The sequence below is a fragment of the Phyllostomus hastatus genome, unplaced genomic scaffold (genome assembly GCF_019186645.2).
Source record: "Phyllostomus hastatus isolate PE091 unplaced genomic scaffold, TTU_PhHast_1.1 phas_contig_80, whole genome shotgun sequence".
Taxonomy (NCBI): Eukaryota; Metazoa; Chordata; class Mammalia; order Chiroptera; family Phyllostomidae; genus Phyllostomus; species Phyllostomus hastatus.
This window is the reverse complement of record NW_025333960.1, coordinates 22,621,740-22,640,185: the sequence shown is the minus strand read 5'-3', so window position 1 is coordinate 22,640,185 and position 18,446 is coordinate 22,621,740. Positions and strand designations below refer to the sequence as shown.

Genomic DNA, 18,446 nt, shown 5'->3' with positions numbered 1-18,446 from the left:
GGTGGGAACTCATCTAGCCACACCTAGTACATGTCCTGGAACTGAATAATTTCACTTCTGGAGAAAGTCTTAAATAGGAGACATATCCAGAATGTTCACAGCATAGCAAGTCCATGATAGTAAAATCCTGAAAACAACCTAAGTGTCCATCAGAATCAATATCTCCATTATAGAACGGGAGTCGACGCGACGGGAAAACCAGACAGAGATTCACAGCTGCAGCCAAATGACGTTTCTCAGATGCCTGATGCTATCTGTCAGAAAGAAGCAAGTTACGGAAGAATATTCTTCCATCGTGTAAAGCCCAGAAACATACAAATTGAATCTCTGAGTTAGATACCAACAGATGTGAAAATACCAAGAAAAACAAAGGAAAGCTGAACACACAACTCAGGATGATGAGTCACTCCTAAGGGGAGAGAGAAAAGGACAGAATAGGGAGGGGACCCAGGAGACACCAGAGTAGGAGAGATGGTCTTTTATTTCGAGTGAGTGTTGGGCACATTGGCGTTCCCCGAATCACTGGTCTTTGTATTCTATTCAATCTTAGTAAGAACACTCAGTGAGGGTCAGCCGGGACTGGTGATTGGCGTGACCAGAGGTGTCTCCACAGGAGAGCAATTCCTACTCAGCCCAGGCTTCCAGCCAGCGGGCCTTGGGAAGAATATTCTTCAGTCATCCCTCAGGAATAAGAAAATACTTTTTTTTTTCTTTTTAAAACAGGTTTTCCACCTGAGCTGGATTCAGGGAAACCTGACTGCGATGACTGGGGATTAGGTATGTGTGAGCCTGTGTGTGGCCCTGGGCGGGGCTGACGCAGGAAGAGGGCAGTGAGAAAGGAGTAAAGGGTGGTGGTGCTGCTGGTCAGAGCCGGCAAGATGAGGCGCCACATGGGAGAGGTTATGGGAAAGCTCCTCATAACACCCAAAGAAAAATGAGGATTAACTCTGAATGCACCAATTAACGCACACCGCATCTACTCTCAGGGCCTGATGAAGCCGGTTTGATTCTGGCCGACAGCCAAGGGAAAGAAACCCCACTGGGCCCGATTTCACAGTGCCCTCGAGCAGGTGCCTGGTAAATGGGCACCTTGGAAGGAGGAATAAAGGGTTGTGTCAGTTCCTGCCAGCTTCTTATGCTTGCAAGCTTCTAGCATCAATTAAAAATGCTTCCGTCCTCTTGGGCCTGTCTGCCCGGGGAAAGGGTGGAATACTCCGTCTTGCCTAATACCAGGGATTGCTCTGCCGTAGTTTTTCCTGAAGCAAAACTTGGCGCTGACCTCCAGCATGGCAGAAAAACAAGCCTGTCCCTCCCAGGCCATTCATTCTTTGCCTCAGCTTGAGGCGGGAATGTAGGTGATGCATGAAGTGCCTCTGGGAAGGGGCTGAGGAGCTGGCCAGTTTCTCCCAGCACCCGGTTGGAATCAAAGGGCAGAGGGGGAGCGGCTGAGGCCCCAGTTGGGCTGTCTTCAGAGCTCCAGCTGTTGGGTCTTTTTGGTTTTTATTACATTAGTCTTCAAGTTTTTAATCAGCAAGAATCAGCGAAGCAGGCTTTATGGTGCAATAATTCTGCATGTTTTGTTATAAATATCCCCAGGCAAAGTTAAGGTTATTTCATAGGACTATCAAAGTAACACGCCAGCTTCGGTTGCAACAAGGAATCTGTGAAGACTAGCAAGCAGGAAACATACCATCTGCATTTTAAGAGGCTTTTGTTTTAATAAAATGGGTGCATATTTTTCTATAAAAGAGATTGACCAGCTTGGCAAATTCACAGCCTGTGAGAAGTAAAGATGCAGATTGAAGCCACGTTACAGCTGAATTAAAAAAAAAAAAGTCACCCACGCACTCACTTCCCAGTAACAGTTGTGGGTTTTGGCGGTACTAATGTTTACAATAAACTCTGGGAGCTCAAAGGCTCCAGGTCCAGTTCTAGAGGCCTCAGCTCTGCAGAACACGCTGACATCTGTGTTTTTATTAAGAGTTAAGACCCTCTCCTTCCCTTCCTTGAAAAAACATTAGATGAAAGTTTGAAACTGTTAAATCCAGGATGAAAAGACACTCCCGTGGTTTTGTTTCATATATCGCATTAGGTCTTGCTTATTTAGACCCTGCAGAGGTTTGGCGTGGACACCAGTGAGCTCGCAGAGGGTGGTGCAGAGGCAGTGAACCCCCGCGGCCGCTTCTTTCCGGTTCACGATTACTGATCAGCCGAAGACATTTCCAAACTGTGTGCTCCCTGCCAGGGAAGATTTCACAATTCTTTTCCATCTAACTTCTCTACAGCTGCAATTCCTTTTTTTTTTTATGATTATTTATTTATTTTTAGACAGGGGAAGGGGGAGAGAGAGAGGGAGAGAAACATCAATGTGTGGTTGCCTCTAGCGTGCCCCCTACTGGGGACCTGGCCCACAACACAGGCAGGTGCCCTGACGGGATTAAACCTGTGACCCTTTGCTTGGCAGGCTGGTGCTCCATCCACTGAGCCACACACCAGCCAGGGTTACGGCTGCAGTTCTTGAAGTGAAAGTTGTCCAGGGTTAGAAGGAAATGTCTACCGAGTGTTGGATTTGGTAGGAAGTTTGTTGGTTTACCTGTTAGTTTCCTAGCCAAGGCCCTGGCCATTTGCATCTGTGATCACCTGTCCTTGCACAGACTGACCCACAGTGGCACAAGCGGAGAGTTAGGCGCCTAGGAGCTAGGCTGCTCGGTCATGGAGGGACTGGGAGGCAGAGCAGCTGCAGTGCCTCCGGAACTCTCTCTCCCCGCAACCCTTCCTGCTCCTCTCCGGTGGGCCTTTCTACCATCCAGACAGGCAAGTTGTGAGATCCACGGGCACCCCGTGACTTACAGGGTGAACCTAAGCTGGCTCCTCAGGCGCTTTCCTTGCCGAGACAGCAGCTATAAGCTCTGAGGTCAAGCCGCTGATCCGGATTTTGAGTAGAAGACGTGGCACTGACTGCGGGGCCTCAGCGACTGTACGCTCTCCTTGGTGTTCCTGGGAGTGTGCCCCAGGGACACTGGCTGGTCTGTCCCACACTCGGATGCGGAACAAATGTCTTTAGTGTCCCGAACTCCAGCCCCACACTCCTGAACAGTGTGAATCGGGACCTCTGACATGTGGCCTGTCCTGTGAGCCAGGAGATGCCTCTGCCCTGCTCTCATTGCTCAGGCAACACCCCTTGGACCTGCTGTAACTCAGGGCTCCCCTCTTTCTGTCACACGGTGACAGTGCTGTATGGGTCTCAGGAGATTACTCTTCTAGGCACTTATTAATGCCCACCTGGCCCCAAATAACTCCTCCGGGCACAACTAGGAGCCAATGGCATCTGGAAAGCAGTTTTTTCCCTCGAACCCCTTCCTACAACAGACTAGACTCTTGGAGGACAAACTAATTCCCCCAGTAAAACGGCTAGGGAACCAGTTGGTTAGCAGGCCTTCTGCTGGTGTTGAAGTGGGAGACATGGAGCTCAGGTTAGAGAAGCATCTGGAAGTAAAACAGGTCTATCCACTCTGATGTGGAGCTGGATGCTTCACTCCCAGAACAAGGTGAGGAGAGGGGAACACACCAAGCTTCTCTCCTCTGTTCTCCAGTTTGGGGGAGAAATGGCTGCGATACAACATGACCGTCCACCGGCGGGAGAAGGGGCTGCAGTAGGCAGAGGCACAGCTGGCTTCCCAGGTCCGAAGTGCGTGCTGGAAAGAAGGGCTGAGCCGAGCCCGTGGACCCATGGATGGATGCCTAGAAAGCCGGGGGGAATCTTTTTATTACAGAACACATTTGAAAATGCTTAACCATGGTTCATAGTTTACATGGCACAAGGGACCCGGCTGGCTGTGGCTTCCAGGAGGTGACTTGTCCGCACTTGGAGGACTCACCTAAGCCCTCTGGGAAGAGCCCGGAGGACAGAGCCCGTGACTCAAAGGTGGCCTGTGCTGCCACCAACAGTCAGAACTGCCAGGCCCTGCCCAGCCGGTTTGGCTGCTGCTGACTTCCAGAATTTCTCTTCCAGAGGAACTAAAAAAGATGATAAAATCCCTAATTATGGCTTCTGTAGGCACTTCCTCCATCAGGCTCAAGCTACCTGGCAGGCAGCTAAGAAATTTCCCAGGTGCCCAGTGCCTGGGGAAGGGGGCCCCTGCTGGCCCTGAGCCCCCAGGCCTGCCGGGGCCCACAAGCCCTCCCTCAGCCTCCACATCGTTAACCAGATGTGCATTTCTCTGAAGCGAGGTTGCCCTAAAGGGGCACTTCTTTTCCTGGGGCACCCCTCATCAAATATGGGCCTCGGGCCAACACCACAGGTGAGGCCCTCTGTACACAGCCTGGACCTGTGTCCCCACACTCACCAATCACAAAAAAAAAGGAAGAAAGGGAGGGGTGGGGTGGAAGAGCCCCTAGAAGGAGGCCCAGGGCTATACAAGGCAGGGGCTCAGCGGGGCTCCTGCAAATGCTGGCTCAGGCCGCTGGGCAGCTGACCCACCTCTTGGCTGTTCTCTTGTTCTCTGTGCGATGGTGCCTGGCTGGCAGGCAGGGCTCCCAGGAGATGCCTCGTCACTAGACCAGCCACATAGAAATGACCAAAGCCAACGGATGTGAGTCAACAGCGGGCAGAAGTGAAGACTATGCAAACTGAAGACCTCTCGTACCTAAATTCAAGGGGGCATTATCTCTCATGAGAGGCCTGTGTAACAGAACGTATTATAGTAAATTTTAAAGGGTTTCAGAGTTGAGGGAGTTTGGGATACATGCCCCTCCCTGCGCGACCACCAGAGGGGCTGGACCAGGCAGTCTGGCCACCCTGTACTTCGGAGCATGGCTTCTGAAGGCTGTCATTCTGCACCGTGCACCTGACGTGTCCCAGCACTCAACCGTTAACGCAACAATTCCCCAAATAAGAAGTGTCATGGTGGCTCTGCTTCTGCCTGGACAACCTTCTTCAGCAGCCTGGGCACCTCATAATTATTCTCTTTTTCGAATGTTAGTAACAAGACAGCTTTTAGTGATAAAAAAGTGAAAATTAAATTAAAAAAGTAAGACTGAAAACTCCCCCAAATATCCCTTAACAGGAGGATGGATACTCAGGGGCAAAGTCATACAATGAATGATATGCAGCAATAAAAAGTAAACTAACTACAACACACCCACAGAGATGAGTCTCACAAGTGCGTGCCCCCAAAATGAGGACAACAGAACAACACATTATTTAGGAATATATATACATTTAGTAAAATCTTATTTATTCTTTCAGTGTCAGCGTAAAAGTTCCAAGTCCCCATCTCTCCCACGGCTGCCCCCCGTCTCACGTCCCCATGGGGCTTTGCACACCATCACAGCACCTCGTGCGCCCCGGGAAGTTATTCGGTGACAGGTTTGTCTCCCCACACAGTTCATCTCTGTGTATGCATCGCCATGTTTGGGTACAATGGGTGTGTGATAAAATAAAACAAGGTATTACTTCCCTTAAGCTATCTGACATTTATTCTTTTTCAAGAAGAAAAAGAAACAGGGAGAAAGGCAGGGAGTGAAACAAACAGGTTGACGCAGACAACAAAACACCTCCCACGGCACTCGGTTCGTGCTTCACTTCGGCAGCACTGTGTCCGATCACCTGCTGCCCGGCTGCCTCCTCTCCTGCACGGGAAGCCCCTAGAGGCAGGGCGTCTGTCTTCTTCGCCCTGGAACCCTCTGTATGAGACACAGAGTCTGGTACACGGTAGGCACCAAACACACGTCTGTTGGATGCGTGACAAAACCAGTGAAGAGAGCCACAGACAAGAGCTGAGTGCCGCTCCTTGCGGAAAAGTGGGAGAGGGAATCGAATTGTGTCCAACTGCTAAACAAGAAACCTGTAGACCTGAAAGGAACAGGGGTGAATATCTTACCAGGTGGCCCAAGCACAGGCCTGGATATCAGGCTCTCAGGCTCAGGGAGGCCACAGGGAAGACCTGATGGGCCTGTTGGCTGATTCAAACCTCTGTCCTCTGGGCTCCAGCTTCTGCTTTGCCGGCAACCACTTATAGACATTATTTTCCTCACCTGTGAAATTAGGTGCCTATTCCAGGCTTTCTAAAATTCCTTTGAGTAATTCATGAGTATAACTCCACCACCTCAAAAGCTCAGTAAAGAGGATGTTCTGTAGGTAAATATTAAATGAACAATGACCATTATAAAACTTAACAAAAAAATTTTAAAATATACTCCATTAATGAGTCAAATGGAAAACTCATCAGGGAAAATCCATAAGATTATAATGACATATTTCTCAGAATCAGTTCATGTGACATACATAACTCATTCACATAGTGAACCTAAAATGATTTGTTACTATTATTTCTATTGGCGCTATTACTACAAGCACTTTTATTATCATGGTGCCTGTTTAGATTAAAAAATTGTGTGGGCCCAAGTATTTTGATGGGAATCAAACAGGAAATTTAAAACATAAAAGATGTGGGAGAACTTGCTTAGAAACAGAACAAACTTTAATAATCTCTCCTAAGACGGTAAGGCCAGATAAAGAGACCTGCCACGGGCTGGCCCCTCTAACTGGAAGGATGGTGCTGTTGCTCTTTGGCAACCCTAACTTTTCTCTACCCTCCACTGCCTAACCCCTTTGAGTGCACTTGTATGTAGTCAGCTAATTTGTCCATCACTTTACTAAGTTTAGGCCTAGTTCTTAAGTCTATCTGGCTCAGAAACTGACTCAGCATTGCCAGTCTGCATTAGAAAAAATATTTTTATATTACCAGCGTTCCTGGAAAATTGTGCATTAGATGCATTCTATTGCTATGCCCTCAGGCAAATCACCTGATCGCTCTGCAATCTGATTATACAGCAAGGTTCAGTAGAACTTGGAAATTCCTATGCCTGGATCTGATCTGATCCACAGGGGTATGCAGTTTTAAGCAAACCTAATATACAGAACAGTCCAGATTTACTAAAAATCAATGGGAGTATTGGTAGAAGTGTTTTTACAAATTTATGACACATATACTAATACTCTGGGCACCTTGTTAAATAAAACGCAGATTCTGACTGAGCAGCTCTGGGGCGAGGCTAAGATTCTGCATCTAACTTGCTCCTGGTGATGCCCAGGCTGCTGGTCCACAGACCACACTTGGAGTGGTAAGAGTGTAGCATGTTAACACCTCCCTCGGAACAACACTGCCAAGGGAGCTTCCTTGCACGTGATCTGCCTCACTTTATAACCATGACATTGCCGTGCTGGTCACAGCTGTCTGCACCAGGGACTAGCACCTGACTCCAGAATAGCTGTCTGCAGGGTGGCCAGCCACCTATGAGATCCAAAAAGAAGACTATTTAAAGCACGCAACCACTTCCTCTCTCTCAGGAGGTTTAAATGGGACATGCAGAGATTTGAGCCCAGATGCAAAAATGTGCTCGGAAACACTGAACAGAGAGAGAAAGCAATGGCAGGAGAGTTAGCAGGGGAAGCACAGAGCAGCTGAGGCAGTGTCGTATCTAAGCCCTAGAGCTCAGAAAGTGATCCTGACACTGAGGGTACAGATGACAGGGCTGCTAGACTGTGTGCTCCATAGTGAATGACTTTTCTGTCCTCCCAGAAGCCTGGCTCCAGGGTGTTGTATTCTGACTTTGCCTGTAAGCTTTGATTAAATGCCATGAGTGCAGACACTTCCAGCATTCCTCTGTACCCTGTGACCCTCAAGGCAAGTCTTCCCTTTGAGGCAATCCTTTACTTCCCCAGGATTTTACTGTAGCAAACACCCTTGAGATATTTTAAATGTAATGCAGTTTGTGCCCAAGTTTCTCACACAGACAGTAAAGTGCCAACTCAGATCACCTTGCCAGAGCCAGATGACAAGATGACACAAAGAGGGGAGTGGCGATGTAGGAGTTCACATGAGCTGCCGTAACAGCAGCACGAATGGGGAAGGCAGGTGGGGGGAGGGGCTGTTACACAGCTGACATTTATTTTCTCGTAACCGGAGCCTGGAAGTCCGAGATCAAGGTGTCAGCAGGATGGGTTTGAGGCCTCTCTCCTTAGCCTGTCGATGGCCACCTTCTTGCTGCGCCCTCTCATAACCTTCCCTCTGTACCCATGTGTCCTGATCACTTCTTGTAAGGACACCAGTCATACTGGATCAGAGCCTGTCTCATGACCTCATTTTAACTTCCCTACCTCTTTAAAGACATTCTCTCTGAATATAGTCACATTCCGAGGTACAAGGGGTTAGAATATCACCATATAAATGTGGGGCACAGTTTAGCTCATAACAGATGAGGACCTTCCAAATCATTGCCTTGCTCTTCTTTGAAATGGCTAGGCTAGTTAACCCGTGCTAGGCAGTGCACAGAACTGAGTAAGTGCTCCAGAGTTGCTCGTGAAGGCTTTGTGAATGCTGCAACAGTGCTGTCAGCCAGATACAGTCACACTTGGCTGTAGAGTGGTATCTGCTAATTAAGAGATTGATGCTGGAGGCTGACAAGACACTTCATGATTTTATACCTGCTTCTAGTTCAACATATCATGGACCAAGTTGAGTCAACATGCTTATGAAAGCTGTGGAAGACATGAGGCTGAGAGGGACAATGAATTGAATAGTTGATTTAGTCATTTTAATGCAAATGTCTTTAATAAGTGACAGAATCAAAATATAAATGATCCTGACTGGCTAGAATAGCCAAAACCAACAAAATGAAGCATAGCAGAACATAGTACTGTTCTCCCTGTAGGTTGATCTAATTGATCAGTTAAGAGAAGTGCTTCTTAAAGATTAGTGAGCACAGGGATCTTGCTAACAGACAGGTTCTGACTCCGTAGGTGTGGAGCGGGGCTTGAGATCCTGTGTTTGTAACAAGTTCCCACGTGAACATGATGCTGCTGGTCCACTCACTACTCTGAACAGTGAGAGTGCAAAGCCCTGCAGTGATAAACCACGGGCTCACACCGCCACAATCCGACTTCGCACAGAGACAGCAGTATGGAATTCTGAGCTAAGCAGTGATTGGGCCCACTATCCTCCCTCCCTCCAGCCCCACCTGCTGGGCTGCATTTAGCCTAGGGAACCATTTTTGCTTTTTAATTGTACTGATTTATTTGGGTGACATTAGTTAATAAAATCACATAGAGGTTTCAAGTATACAATTCTATATCATCTCTATATTGCATTGTATGCTCACCACCCAAAGAGAAAGCATGTTTGTTTCTTCTAGTCAATGGACAGGTTTATGGAAGCTGAGCGGTTTCCCCACAATTCAGACGGTTTCTGGTGTAACCTCTGTGACATCTCTCTGACCACGTGACCCCACCACTAAATCAGGAAAGCTCAACACCTGTTCATGCCGGAATATATATATAATCTGGCATTAAGCCACACACACACACGTGGCTGCTTTTGGATACAGATCAGGCTCTCTGGAATGTCTGCTTGCATGCTCGGCCTGCAAGGAATGTTTCCAGGTAGAGCTCATCCCTGGCAGTCTAATGAGCCCAGCCTCTCTTCTCTTCCTCTTCCCCCTTTGGATATAAGTAAGCCTGTCATTGTCCCAGGTGTCCAAGCTCTTGCATCTTCTGTTACCCAGGCCTTTGTTATTTTCATCATATTTTTCTCTAAATTTAAATTGAACAAGGTGGTTCCTTAGACTATTGAATGTGTGGATGGTAAGAGTCCCCATTTTGTTCAATCACTTTCTTTGGCTTCAGCAACTTGGCTACCTTATGAGTGGCAGTCGATACCTAGGGCCCACAGGTAGCCCTCAAAGTAGTCACCACTGAGGTTGGCAGGCACGGCGGGGCTAGGGGCGACATGCATGGGCCAGAGTGGAACCATGTTTTAAGTGGTCTTTAGCATAGCAGAGTATGACCAAGAAAACAATAACTAATACTAAGAACTAGAATCTATATTGTAGATTCTAGTTCAGCCTACAGAGAGGACTACTAAGTGTAGGAAAGGAAATGGACAGCTAGGCTTCGATATTTAAAGTGCTATCACGTGGGACAGAGATTAGCTCCAAAGCATTAAAACACACACGCACAACACAACAAACTCCTAGATCAGTATAGGGATCTAGGGTTCAGGCTCTGGGCTGAAATCCCAACTCCCCTACTTTTTCTACAACTTGCACTAAATGGCAAATTTCTTAACACACCAGTTTCCTTTTCAGTAGAATAGAAATAATAGCAGTAGCTATCTGTATTAGTTAATTCAGCTGCCATAGTTATACATTGTAATATGTATACTCATCATATAGATTAGTTAGTTAACTGCTATAACATATATTGTGTCAGTGGTTTACAGTGGATGTGTATGCCCCACTCTGTATCCCAAACTGGTGTTCCTGGTTAGCAGGCGGCTTTGTTCTAAGCCACAGCTCGGTGGCCAGGCTCCTTCCCGGTGGCTCTGCCATCTTCTTCAGGGGCCCTCTGAGGTCTCTGTGGAGAGGGAAAGAGATCGTACACAACAGGTCAAACAGGCTGTCATGAGCCAGGTCTGAAATGTCACCCATCACTTCTGCCTGCGTGTCACGGGCCAGACCTCAGGCACACAAGCCACATGTAACTACAGGGAGAAGCAGAAACATACTCCAGCTGCGTGTCCAGGCAAGACTGAGATGGGCAGCCCAGGCAATATTGCTTCAACACCATCTACAATAAGAGAACTTAGAAAGATCTCAATTTAGCAATCTATTTTAAAGAGTTGCTATTGAAATTGCTCTCATTATGGTTTAACAACAAAGTCCAAAGTCTTAAAACGAGTTTATAGGAGTATTTTCTCACAACTATTCAATATGCAAGGTGTAGTGATTTTAAACATATTAGCAGTATACGTTTCTCTCACCTAACCAGTCAGCATTCAAGTATGTGGTGGCGAACACGTGCACGGCACAGGTCTCTCTATTCCCCAAAAGCATGGCAAACATGTTCTACCGAGGGCCAATTTCCAACCAGTGGAACGGCTTCAGTGGAAAAGGGAATGCACCAATGCAATACAACTGCAGTACATAAGAAAATACTGAGAGTTAAAAGTCAAAGAAAAAGATATTGATACCAGATGTAAGTCATGCCGACACGTAAAAAAACACGTCTCAGTTGGTGAAGCATGTGAAATATCTGGAAATAATGCTAAAAACAGCAGAATAGAAACTGGCTACCAGGTCATGTATAAACACATGACATTTTATACTTATATATATCACTGAGTCTTGTTGAGGTCAAAGTTTTATAAACACGTAGTTGGTTCATTGTACAACTAGGTACAGAGATAAAGTCCAACTCAATCAGCCTGAGATCTCGGTTCCTTTTTGTTCTACAGAATATGCCCTTAACGTTGCTTGTGTTTTTTGCTGTAACCATGACATAAGTTAGTATAAATGGTCTTAATTCTAAGTAAAGTTTTGCCAAAATCTAATGAAACAAAATTTACCCCATATGCAACTTTTAAGAAATACAGGCTTTAAAAGAATGTTAAACTTGGCTTCTTCTTAAGAAAAAGATCTTACAGATGTTCAGGAAACCATTTAAAAGGCCAACTGGTCATATTAAAAGGAAAATGGATGAAATGGGTAAATTTTATATGTAAAATATGGCTCAGTAGAGTTGCTTTAAAAAAAAGTAAACAGATGGAGAGTTTCTGGTACCTTCTTCTTTCACTATTCATCACCCAAGACATACTGCAGGCAGAGTGTCACCAAGTTCAGTGCGTAGAGGGATGAGACAAGGGAAGGCACACACACCCCCTGGACATAAACTGGACACTGGCTCCATGGCATTAACACACAAAGGCTATACCTAGTGATTCCAAATCTTCTAATTTTTTTTGAAAGTAGAAATAGAGATTTTTGTGAATTAAAACATTGTCAACATTGTGTGAGTCACAGAAAATACATTTATAAATCAAATCCACTCCAAGGCCACCATTTTGCAAACTGACCAGAATAATACCTTGGATACACTATATTCATTCTTTTGTACATAAAAACTATGCTTCAAGACAAAGTTTGGGTTTTTTTTTTTACCTTCTTTAAATTACTTTATTGTTGTTCAATTAGAGTTGTCTGCATTTTCTCCCCACACTCCCCACCAACCCAGCCAAACCCACCTCCCTCCCCCTTGCTTCCACCCTCCCCCTTGGTTTTGTCCATGTGTCCTTTATAGTAGTTCCTGAAAACCTTTCTCCCCACTGTCCCCTTCCCCCTCCCCTCTGGCTATTGTTAGATGTTTTTTTTAAAAATATATTTTATTGATTATGCTATTACAGTTGTCCCATTCCTCCCCTTCACTCCCCTCCACCCTGTACACAAGACACACAGTTTTAAGATATATATTAGAAATAGCCCTGACCAACATGGCTCAGCTGGTTGAGCATCATCCCACAAAGCAAAGGGTAACTGGTTCGACTTCTGAATAACTTTGGCCCTGGTCGGGTGGCTCAGTTGGTTGGAGCATTGTCCCATACACCAAAAGGCTGCAGGTTCGATCCCCAGTTGAGGCATGTACAGGAGGCAACAGACCTATGTTTTTCTCTCTCTCTTCCCATCTCTCTAAAATAAATAAAGATAGCTTCAAGTGAAAAATTTTAAAAATAATAAATAAACTTTGAAAAAGAATACCTTTGTACCTTGATGGGCCAGGAAAAGCTTTTGTAATGAAAATTCTAAGCTTCCTTTGTGAGTCTAACTGAACAGCAAATTTACAACTATTTCAAAGAAAGTGATATAGCAAAACGTATATCTGATATGAAGCTCTGAAACCCTAAAGCTGACACTCCAATGTAATCAGACGAGAAAGCTCCACTACCTTAGCAGATATGCCGCACTGCCCAGCCCCAGCTTCAGAGCTGACTACTGAACATACCAGGTTTCAAAGTCAGAGACTGAACAAAGTTATTCTTATAATAAAATAATTATTTTAATGAAGTATTTGAAATAATACTAGACATCTGATCAATAAGATTATACACAAATATGAGAATATGCTGCCCTTTACAAAAAATAAAGCTAAGCATTTAAATATACAAAACAACTATGTATAAGATCTCTTTGTAAAGTACTCTTAACATATACATAATTTATAACATTTTGCATAATAACTTCCTGAAACAAAAACGTGGCCAATTTAAAACTTACTTGAGTACAGAATATGGCCGGAACAATCCCAGTGGGGAGAACAAGGTGAAGAGTAACATACTTGAGGTGTTTTTCCCAAGAATTCTTTTTCTATGAAGCACAACTTTTCCACTTTTTAAAACTTGCTCAGAAGAACTTATTCTTTCTTTACGTGTCAGTAACTATAGCTATTATTTCCCACCAGCTCTATGTCACACAAGTGGAATTAAAAAGAAAAACAGGGTTCGATTTGCAAAACATGAGCTTCCTCCTCAGATGAATATATATAACATGCTTCTCACAATATATTTAGAGCTAAGAGTCTGAGAGATGCACTTTTTCAGGATAGAATCTAAAATAGAATCCCTATCGTTGAATTTTTAGTCATCGATTAGGATTTATTTTTAATGCAGGATGCTTAAAACATATGGTAACTAAAAGATTTTACAAAACTGCCCTTGAGATTTAAAACAATACACAAAACAAAAAGAACTTTATTTTGAAATACTGTAATTTGAAAATGTTTAGTTACATTTTCCTTTTTGGATGGGCTGTGATTGTTTTCTGTCAACAAAACACGAACAGTTGCTCTGGCGTTCCAGTTCCACCACTGCCCTCCTTAGGCACACGTGGAGCATTTCCTATTATATGATTCCATTCCCAGTTCCCCCTCATCAGTTTGAACGTCATGCCTCCTCACTCCTTCTGATACTTTCCCCCTTTTCCATTTTTCAGTGAGGTATATCATCAGCTTCAATTTTAAGGTTTCCCTATCAGGGATATCCCCTCATTTCAGAATATGGTGACATGAACCAGAGAACAGCAGCCCCAGGCACAAACTATCCCCATTTGTCTCGGTTTTGACAACACTGGAACTCACCTGATCAAAGTCACCACAGGCCCCAGCTCTGTGGCTTGTCCCCTTCAACTACAGAAGGCAACTCTCATAATTAGCTAAGCAACATCTGATTCCAACCCAGAAAACCTAACACGTTGAGACAGGTTCATTACAGGCTGAAGTACAATTTCTTTGGTCCGCAGCGACTCTTCCTTTCCTTCCCCTGCATCTCAATCCAGACTACATTAGGCAAAGACACATCACCTATAACAGTCTGACAAATGAAGCAGGCAGTAACAAACAGGGCCTTACCTTGCTGTGATTACATGCACAGCTAGGCATATGCCCATTTCTGTGTGATCTGATTACATAACCAATTTTCAGAAGACAAAGCTGAATTCTGATCATTAAGAACCCCATGGGATGTACAAGTAAGATTTAATAAAAGTCTGCAACTGTAAACAGTAGTCTTCCCTACAGGTGATTTTTTCCCAGAAACTGAAATTTCAAGAGAGTGCGACAACACTTTTTGTGTCTTCTTTGGCAGTCAACAGCAAGGATCTGGATGGAGTGGAGTGGTCACTTCAGAAGGGCAAGGTACAGCGCTCGAGAATACTTCATCTCCCTTTCTTGTTCCATACAGAATATCAAGTCCCTGAGGCAGACTCTCGTGAGTCTTGGACGAAGCAACTGTTTGGTGGCTATCAGGCTGGATGTCCCAGAAGCAAGAGAGTTGTCTTTTAAGCCCTAATAGAAGAAAGGGAAAAACACATTTAAAATAAGCAATCTTTCATGATGGGAAACATGTCAATTCATCGAGTGAAAGCCTCTGACCATGGGGTCAGTGCTGGAGATAGTGATACAGGCTCAACCCTGTCCTCCAGGAGCCCGACCTTCAGGGGATGCCCAACTGCCAGCACAGACAGTTCCTGATGTCGTTCACGCAGTCTCACCGGGACCACGGCCATAGCCTCTTAACTGATTTCTCTGTTTCCAGGTTCAACTTCATTCTATTCTTTGCTGCGTGCTGCAGGTCACACTTTCCCTTTAAAGGTCTTGGACAAAACTCTTGGGAGTACCGGGTACAGTCAACTGTTTTGATTGTGGTGGTGATTTCATAGGTGTGTGTATATGTAAAAACTTATCAGATTATACACTTTAAGTGTGTGTAGTCTCTTGTGTGTCAAAAATAAAAATAAAAGTTAAACACATGGCTCAGATCCCACTACTCTAGGTTTCAAAACTCTTCTGGTTTTGTTGCTTTTTATAACCATTAAATTATTATTATTCTCTCTACATTTTTTTGGTTGGTTTTATGGAAAGGAGGGAAGTCCTTTTTTATAGTCTCCAAAACCAATATGGTCAAAACAAGTCAACTTCCAACGGCTCCCCATTGTCCAGAGTAGCTACCTGAGCATTTGTTAAGCACCTTCCACACATAATCTCTTCTCCTTTATATAAAATTGCATCAAGTTACATGGGTAATGTCCCATTTATCAAGTGAGGAAACTAAGCTTCCTTGGGTAAGCAACCTGTCCAAGATCAGGTACCAATATTGAGCTGGGGCTCAATTCCTAGTCTGATGCAAAGGGAGTGCTCTCAGTCACTGTGCTGTATTACCCGTCGCACCAGGTACAGACGTATCACTGGCTTTTCTCCAGCTTTACTTCCCATTGCTCCTTCACAAAGCATCTTAACTCCAGCCAAAAGGCAAAGATTGGTGAAAGGCCACTCCAGGCAAATCTCCTCATCTTTTAAGACCCATTTCAAACAGGTATGCTTACCTTCCCTCCTCCTGCAAGGAATTCTCACTATGGCAATTACCTTACATAGTATTACAGTACATGCTACCACCCCCTTCCACACCCCCTATACACAAGCTTTCTGAGGATCAGGACTATCATTTCCATGATCTCTAGGACTCAGTAGAGTACACAGATGAATGTACATTAACAGCAACAATTCCTGAATTGAATGTAGTAGTTCAAAACTGAACCAATGTGAGTTCTAGCTGTCCTTCAATAAATGATTGGATAAAGATATGATACATATGGAATACTATTCAGCCATAAAAAGATGAAATATTGCCATTTGTGACAACATGGATGAATCTTGAGAGTATCATGCTAAGCAAAATAAGTCAGACAGGAGAAGTCAAGAACCATATGGTTTCACTCATATGTGGGACATAAAACTGAAAGCAACAGATAAACAAACAATAAACAGTAACTCATAGACACAGACAAGAGTATGGTGGTTACCAGAGGGAAGTGGGGGGCAGTAAAGAGTAAAGGAGGTCAAACATCTAGTGACGGAGGAAGATTTGACTTTGGGTGGTGGGTACACAATGCTATATACAAGTAATGTATTATAGAATTGTACACTCGAAACCTATATAATTATATTAACCTATGTCACCCCAATAAATTTAATAAAAAATGAATGACACAGTACACCTGTATTATGACAGTTGTCCAAATACCAGTATGTCTGCATACCACTATTTTAAAAATAAGATTGAAGAAATAAAAAAATGCAGAATTCCTAGATAAGGGATAATGTTATAAAAACAAAATCTTTGATTCTCTAATTTTTTTTAACCATACTTTGTTTTGAAAACATCTTGATAGGGCTAGGAACCCTCCTTTCTCCACCCAAAAGACACAAGAAAAGATATTTACTTACCAAAGGAAGCAAATCTGGTTCTGTCACTATCCTTTTATAACCATCAAGTTATAATTATTCCCTATACATTTTTTTTTTGCTGGAGGGGAGGAAAATCTTTTTTATGATCTCCAAAACACTATGGTAAAAACAAGGTAATGTAATTTCAACTTAATTCATGAATGTTCACAGAATGACAAAGGGGGGTGCTTTATCTAATGGGTCACGTAAACTCTCCTTAAAATATACCATTCAGTTTGGGGGAATATGATGTCACAATCACATTTCTATACTCCTTAGGTTAAACTTGTTCAAAAGTAGCCGTGCAACAAATTTCAGAAAGCCCATATTATAAAAAAAGGACAAGAAGATGACTTTTGGCTGCACAGTGGCTGGGCTGCTTACCACAGAGCGCCTGTACAGTCCACAGCCAGTCTCTCACCTCTTCTGCAGGTAGTGGATGCAATCTGTACACCTTCGGCTAAGAGCACAAGTCAAGCACAAGTGCATCACTCTTCCCCAGTAACATTACCACTTAGAGGCTGTATAACTCAGATGCAATCTTAACTATTGTAAATTATCACCATCAAAATATTTTCATAAAATTTTTACAGAACAGGCCTACCTGCTTTAGATTGCAAAGTACATATTAGGAAGAAAGTTAATAATGTGTGTCATGGACAGTGAGTGGCAATTTTGTTGTATACAGGAGTTGTCTGTTTGAAATTGTAGTACATTTAAGTAGGGGCACTTTTCTAAGCCAAAAGTTGTATATATTATATTCAAGCCAAATCTATATATTTTTACAAATGTTTCCTACCAAGAGTTTGCCTAAAATCACTTGTGTAGTACTTTATATAAATTTTGAAACTGAACAGTTAGATGAATACATTATGTCATGGCAATCCTACTTTTATGTAAATACTGAGAAATATGTCATGTATTCATCCAAAAACATGAATGAGAATGTTCAGCACTACATTTCATAATAGTACTAAACCAGAAACAATCCTAATGCCCATTAAGAGTAGAACAGATAAATTGTGGATATTCATACAAGTGGAATACTGCATAAAAAAACAAACTGAGTAACATGGATGAATATTACAAAAATGTTAAACGAAAGGATGCAGACAGACAGAAATACACATAGTTTGTTTCCATTCCTATCTAGTTCAAACACAGGCATAGCTACAGAAGTCAGGATAAAGATTCCTCTTGAGAGAGAGGACTAGTGACCAGAGGGGAGAGGAAAGGCTTTCTGGTGATGTTCTCTGTCTTGATCGGAGTACTGCATGTATTGGTGTGTTTGTGCTGTGAAAATTCAGTAAGCCTATGGTTTGTGTACTTTTCTGCATCCATGTTACATACTTCATAAAAAAAAGCACTAAAAAAACCTGCAAACAAACTTTGGCTAGGTAGGAAATAAAAAGGGGAGCAAAGAGAGAAACAGAAAAGAAAACAAGGCAAAACGGTTAAACAGAAAAAACTTACAGAAACCCAATGATCTGGGTAAGGAACAAAGGGGTCACAGTGCATGCTTGTCATGTGACAGGCCTGAAGGACCCAGAGGACAAAGCCATATTACAGCTGCCAGCACAGGGGTGAAAAGGAGGTCATTCCAACAGGATGCAGCAGAAGGCCTGAGGCAATGTTATAAATGAAACCAACCCCAAGGGACATGCAGTAACCCCACAGAAATATCTTTCATAATTCACAACTTTACGAAGGAGATAGCATTCTCTTCCCCCAAATAGTGACTTAGAAAGTCAATCTCTCTTGAACCTGGATACAAATGCATACTATTTATTCCTGTGCTTATGATTGGGGAAAGTCCACAATCTGATTTGTCCTTTTC

General features: G+C 43.7%; 1 protein-coding gene across 2 annotated transcripts in view; it reads right to left on the bottom strand.

Moving 5' to 3' along the window:
- Positions 1 to 12,928: 12,928 nt before the first annotated feature.
- The window catches only part of TAF4B (TATA-box binding protein associated factor 4b), a 126,760-nt gene continuing 121,242 nt past the window's right edge, over positions 12,929 to 18,446 (bottom strand). For both annotated transcript variants that reach the window (XM_045849971.1, XM_045849972.1), the window contains one exon: positions 12,929 to 14,671. In XM_045849971.1, coding sequence (XP_045705927.1) covers positions 14,504 to 14,671 — 168 coding nt within the window. In that variant the 3' untranslated portion in view covers positions 12,929 to 14,503. The remainder of the gene's footprint in view (positions 14,672 to 18,446) is intronic.